We start from the raw sequence: 6,348 nt of genomic DNA on the forward strand, positions 1-6,348 counted from the left end.
GTGATCTTTGCCTTACAGCTTAACATCTGCCTTAGTTTCCTCACCTGTTAAATACAGAAACTAACAGTACCTTCCTCACAGGGTTATTGTGAAGATAAAATGGGTTAATATATGAAAAGTGCCTGACACCCAGTAAACACTAATCACAATTAGCTCTTACTGCCCTCAATACCAATCACGGACTTGGAACATTGCAGGTGACTTGTAAATCATTATTAAATGAACGATTAATTCTGGGAGTACTGTATGGACATCTCTGCCCCCTTTCTGGATGAGGGGTGGTAGGTATTTGCATTCTATGATCACACAAAAATTTTGATTATTTATTCCTTTTTAGAAATTCTCGATTACATCCAAAAGAGGCAGCTGATTCTGTTCATTGATAAAGGATATACAAGTAATATTGGCACCTGATTACACTGAGTTGGGAATTAGAAAATAACACACTCTGGAGTAAGAGGAATTTTTATTTTTCATTTTAACCCCTTCACAATGTGAAAGTGGCAGAAGGGTGTCAAGTATAGAAAAGAACACGGAGTTTCAGAATCGAAGTGTCTTCTGCATTGTTGGGCTTGTGGAAAGATCATTCTAAGTTTCAAACAGGGCCAAGCTTCTCCCACTTGATTGTGGGCAACGCCTGGCATTGGTACGAGGCCTAATCAGACTTTATATCCACAACACCTGTCACAGTGCCTCAGTCGGTAGAAAGCCAGGGAAAAATATTTTACAGGGCTGAAATATTAATAATCGAGGCAACCAGGGCCTCAAACTTTCCATCCGTACCTCAACTTCCACCTACCTGGATGGACCCAAGTCTTCCCTTAGAACGACGTTCCAAGGAGCAAGAAAAAGGGAGCCAGTTGAAACCTCTTCTCGGAGTTATGGGAACCACTTCCTTCGCCCGTTGCTAAGGAGGGAAGAAGGACAGCGATGAGGCTGGGGGAAAGGAGCGCCTCTACACAGCGGAGCAATAGCCCCGTCTCACTTGGCAGTGGTCCCGCCGGTTCCATGAGTTACCCCGCCCCCAATCTCACCCGCCCTCATCTCGCGCTTGGAAACAAACCCTTAGCAATACAAGCCTGGAAGCCTGGAACCCGGCGTCTCCGAGATGTCCCTGGGGGACTCCAGCCGCCGCAGAGAGGGAACTTCCCGGGGGCCCCACGGCATCCTAGTTGGCGCCGGGCTCAGGCCCTCAACCCTACCTCCCTCACGAGGCTTCCCCGGAGGCGGCGAGAGCGTGGCCGGCCCGGAGGAGGCCCCAGCCGCCAGCCCGCTGCTGGAAGACCTCAGGCGGCGGCTGGCGAGCGCCTTCCAGCGGGCGGCGCCGCGCGGCGTCTCGAGGCGCTCGCGGGAGGAGGAGGCGGCGGAGGCGGCGCGGGAGGAGCAGAGCCGGGCGCGCGTCGAGAGCGCCCTGGCCGGGCTGCGCGCCGAGCTGGTGAGCCCACTGGCGGCCGGCTCTCGGGGCCGCCTCTCCTTCGTCCTCTCCCGGGGCCCCCGGCCGCGGGCCGCGCACGTGCCCCACCGAGGGCTTGGGAGGCCGAGCGCCGCTTTTCCCAGGGAGAGGGTGAGGCCGTGCCGCGTGGGCGAGCTGGGCACCGGCCGTCGATCTTCCCCGACCGTGCCGATGCTCCTGCCTCCCAGGCAGCATCCAGGAGGGAAGCGGGGCAGGGGAGGGATCCGGCAGGGCCCGAGGTGCTGGCTGGCTGTCGAGGGCTGAGTCTACTAGTGACACACCCGAGACCTCCGTCACCACCCCTCCCCAGCTTGTTCTATATTTTTCTACCACATAGAAAGTTCCCTCTAGGGAACTCATAGTACGTGCATGTTATGGGGCTCGGAGGCGGAAGTTTCAATGAAATGAAATCACAGGATGGATGGAGCGAGTCCATCAGCAACTGTTTCTTTTATTCTGCAAGTTTTATCTTTCCCCTGGGTAAGAATTCAGAAAACAAAAAATGATAATAAGGTATTTTGTAAAATTGTAGCTTTTTAACATTAGGCAGGAGGAACTGTAGGTAAATATTTTAGTTACTGTTTTGTGATTTAAACAATTTCCAAGTTAGGTACAATTTGAAAGAGACAAAATGAATAAGAGCAACTTAAGCTTTAAAACGGTGCTGCCCATGAATGTGTGTAGTGGAGATTTGGAAAGTTCTAGTCTTTTGCATTGAATACTAATGAAATGTTAACCACTACTTTAGAACGGATTCAACCATCAGTCAGTTGTCTGATTTAAGAACCTTAACAGTTTATCTTGTTTCTGAGTTTAAGAAGGGCAAGAAGGTAGTCAATTTAATTTTACCTGTGTTAACAATTTGGATTTGACAAGGTATGTATTAATTCTGACCCAGCCATATCGGAGAAACACATGGTTTTCTTCAGATACCTGAGCAGTGGCTGGGCGAGACCCCTCATCAGTAGAGATGGCCTGGAGGGGTGTGCTATGGATGAGGATGCCCACTGGAAGGCTGAGACCGGGCTTAGTCACCCTGTGCTGCTGACCTGGGGTGTCACCATCCCTCCCATACCTCAGCTGACTTTTTTTTTTTTTTTTTTTTGCGGTACGCGGGCCCCTCACTGCTGTGGCCTCTCCCGTTGCGGAGCACAGGCTCCGGATGCGCAGGCTCAGTGGCCATGGCTCACGGGCGCAGCCGCTCCGCGGCATGTGGGATCTTCCCGGACCGGGGCACGAACCCGTGTCCCCTGCATCGGCAGGCGGACTCTCAACCACTGCGCCACCAGGGACGCCCTCAGCTGACTGATTTAAATCAAGTGAAGAAATTACATTCAGTAAGCTCCGAGGCACTTGAACCTTCACATTCTAACTAGTCATTCCACTAGTAGGAGTTTTAAGCATGTAATGCACCGGGGGTGGGGAAGAGGTGGAGAATAAAATTCCAAATAGATGAGGGTTCAAATCCCAGCATTAACATTTACAGGCTCTGCTCTCACTGTTCCTATTACTTTAGGAATGCTAATTAGCAAGTTTGGGTTTCAGCTGTAAAATGGAAATAATAAACTCATAAGATCACTGTCAGTATTGTATGAGTTAATGTTATATAAACTGCATAGAACACAGACACTACTCAGTGGCTCTTACTGTGTTTTGGTTGTGCCCCCAAAGTGACAGATACATAGGCATGGAAGATCAAGGGTTTTTCTGGAAAGGACGCAAAGAATGTCACATATACACAGATGCTGTGTTCCTGAGATATAGATCACGGTCAACATCTTGGCCAACAATTTCACCATTGTGTGTGACCACTCATGAAGAAGCAAAAGAATGTGGATCCTCAACACCATCACCACTAGAAGAAGCCGTTTTTGATAATGGGCCGTTAGCCAGTTTTCTGTAGGAACTGGCACCTATCCATACATGTATGTCCACACATCATCTGTTAGGGTGGTATTTGTGTAAGGAACAATGATGAACAGGTTCAGTTAATTTAGAGACATGTTACTATTTATGAAATGTTACTTATGCTGTTAGAATTGGTCTTCTTAGTGGCTTGCATTGAATTCCAGGGCCTGTGAGTGAATTCCAGGGGTTCTATATACCTAAAATTGTATGCCAAATTTTGTATGCACATAAAATGCACTTCTTTCCTCAGTGCATAAAATGCACTTCTTTCATAGCTTTCATTAGATTCTCAGTGGGATCCATGAGGAAAGAAAATTAAGGAATCATTGGTGTTTGACTTTCCTAAACAGGTGTGAGTTACACATACTTTGTTTTGCTTAGATGGTGAGCCATTATCAATAATTCAACTGCTTGATTCTTGGCATGAAAGTATAGGATGGGTGATCATCAGTTTCTCCATTTAGTCATTCCTTCACTCAGTCTTTTAACAAACACACAGAGAACCCACCATGTTGCGTGAGCAGGCAGCCCTAGCTGGGGATACAGTTACGAATAGGAACAAACTGTGCTCAAAATCATCAGTCTAGTGTAGGCTGTGTGCTAGGAGAGGCACATGTACAGAACGCTGTGGAAGCACAGATAAGGCGAGACAGAGAAGGCTTCTAAGAAGAGTTGGCATCTGGCTGAGCTCAACAGGAAGTGGGGGGCAAGGGGCAGAGCGGGCAGAAGATGTGGCTCAGTACGACGTGTTTATTTTGGGACGGGCAAAGTTTCTGACCAGCTGCAGTGGGAGCTGGTGTGGGAAGAGGGCCAGGAAATAAAGCTGGAAGAGTAGGGCAGGTTTATAGGGCGTCCGTTCCACACTGGAGAACAGAAGCTTCCTGTAGGCAAGGTGCCAGGGCTTCTTGTGCTAGTGGTTGTGTTGTTACTGTCTGTTTGCTGGATGTTCATTTACTTTATTCTTTGCAAATTCTTGCTATCAAAGAAATGGTTCCAGGTGCTGAAGAGTGAAGAAAAATATGTCAGAGGAAGACTGAAAGACATTTTATCCAGTGACTTTATTTTGCAAATTAGGAGGGGACCGTCCATATTTGCTTTTTACCAGCGGAATGTCCTGGTTCACCCTGGGGTGGTTTCTTTTGGTGAGTTGATGAGGGGTTTTCAGCAGAGAGAACAGGGTTCTCATGAACTGCATTAAACAAGACCCTAATTGAAGAAATATGCGAATAGTTGATTACTAGTTTTCAACTATAATACAAAGATTATGTTGGACTAAGCTTTTGTCAGACTGCCTCTTGGGTACATTGCCCGAAAAATGGATCTATTTCTTAATACACGAAGATCTTCACAAACTCCCACTGGAGGGAGGGTATAAATCAGCCTTGCTGTATAACCGATTTCACTCTACAGTGAAAATTGTTAGATTCTATAAGTACACACAAAGGGGTCGTTAAATGTTTTGCTCAGCAGGGAGACCATTTAAAATCCTAAAAACTTGAAATGACAAGTAATCAAGTAAATGGGCCCAGGTCCTGAAAGTTCAGGGGGCCCTGAGCAGTTATCCTGTAGCTCAGAAAGCTCATACAGATAAATGATTTCCTCGCAGATCACATGCCATTGCTTGGAAACAGCCTTCTATGCACAGGAATTTTTCAAATGGATGGCTCTGTGCATGAGCTTTTTTTGTTTTCATTGCAAGGCCATTTCGAAAGCTATTTGTATATCTGGATTTTACGTTATCGTAGAGAAAGTCAGTTTTATAGTCAGGCCAAACAGTCAGAACTGGAGAATAAGATGAGAAATACGTCTTTCTTGATATCTTATTTTCCTTTCCTACAAAGTCCTTATTTTTCCTGTGCAGAGAGCAGTTTCATTTGATCCATATCTCAGGCTAATAAAAATCCTTATTTTTTTCTAACTTTTAGCTGGAAATGCATTTCCAGAATTGCCAGCTGGCCAGAACTTTGCTGGATTTAAACATGAAAATGCAGCAATTGAAAAAGTATGAACTGGAAATTGCATCAGAATTGCAAAGCTCGGAAGATAATGTCGTGAATATGGAATGAGGAAACGCACAGAAGAAGATCTGAACCCTAAAAATAACACAGACAGCTCTGAAACAATTCTGACAGTAACATTATGGATGCTTTGTGTAAGACTTTAGGGGCAATTTGTAGGCCAAAAGCTTTGATGCCATGGGGAAGTGACAGAAAACATCTACAAGAGGGAGAGAAAATGGTATGTTGTCAAGCTTCACAGTTATGTATTCATTGTTTTGGCTGGGAAATAGAAGTAAAAAGAATGTACTGAAGAATGCCTTAATGCCAATTTCCAGCGTTCTATCTTGTGCCATCTTAACTTTCTGATGTTATCTGAACTTTCAGAATCTGTGTTTGCTTTTGTTCTACTTGATTATTCTTGGTTTGTCTGCCCAGTTAGTTGTTCAGTAGCCTTTCCTTCCCGTCCTGTCCCCTTTTTGGAGAATTACTCCTGCCTAGATTCCAACCATACCCTTCAGGTAGAGTCTACCATTAAGGGTGTCTCACCTCATTGGATATAGTCACGCAGATCGAGGCAGTTTGATCAACTTGTCCTCAGGAGTTTTTGAACTTGAGCTAAGGGAGCAGATGAGTATTAGAAGCTGATGGGAGAAGCTGTGGAACAGAGGGGCTTGGAAGCTGCTGGTGGCCACCATGTGAGAGAATGGAATCTCTAATATAGGAGGTCGAAACAGCACCACTAAGAACCCAAAAGGGGAGGGAGAGAGCTGCTCTTCCTTGTCTCAGGGGTGCAGCTGCTTAAATCCCCAGCCCTTGCTGTCATCTGGGTACATGAAGATTCTCTAATAGCCTCCTAATACCATCTCCTTTTGCCTAAGTCAATTGAGTTGGAGTTTTTTTTTTTTTTTTTTTTTTTTTTTGCGGTACGCGGGCCTCTCACTGTTGTGGCCTCTCCCATTGCGGGGCACAGGCTCCAGACGCACAGGC

The 6,348-nt window shown here is 46.3% G+C and overlaps 1 protein-coding gene across 1 annotated transcript; it reads left to right on the forward strand.

The window, feature by feature from the left end:
• Window positions 1-1,108: 1,108 nt before the first annotated feature.
• Window positions 1,109-5,427, forward strand: AARD (alanine and arginine rich domain containing protein). The gene is made up of 2 exons (XM_065895148.1): window positions 1,109-1,435; window positions 5,287-5,427. Exons 1-2 carry the CDS (start codon window positions 1,109-1,111, stop codon window positions 5,425-5,427), a joined length of 468 nt encoding a protein of 155 aa, XP_065751220.1.
• Window positions 5,428-6,348: the final 921 nt, after the last annotated feature.

The sequence above is a fragment of the Phocoena phocoena genome, chromosome 17 (assembly GCF_963924675.1).
Source record: "Phocoena phocoena chromosome 17, mPhoPho1.1, whole genome shotgun sequence".
Lineage (NCBI taxonomy): Eukaryota > Metazoa > Chordata > Mammalia > Artiodactyla > Phocoenidae > Phocoena > Phocoena phocoena.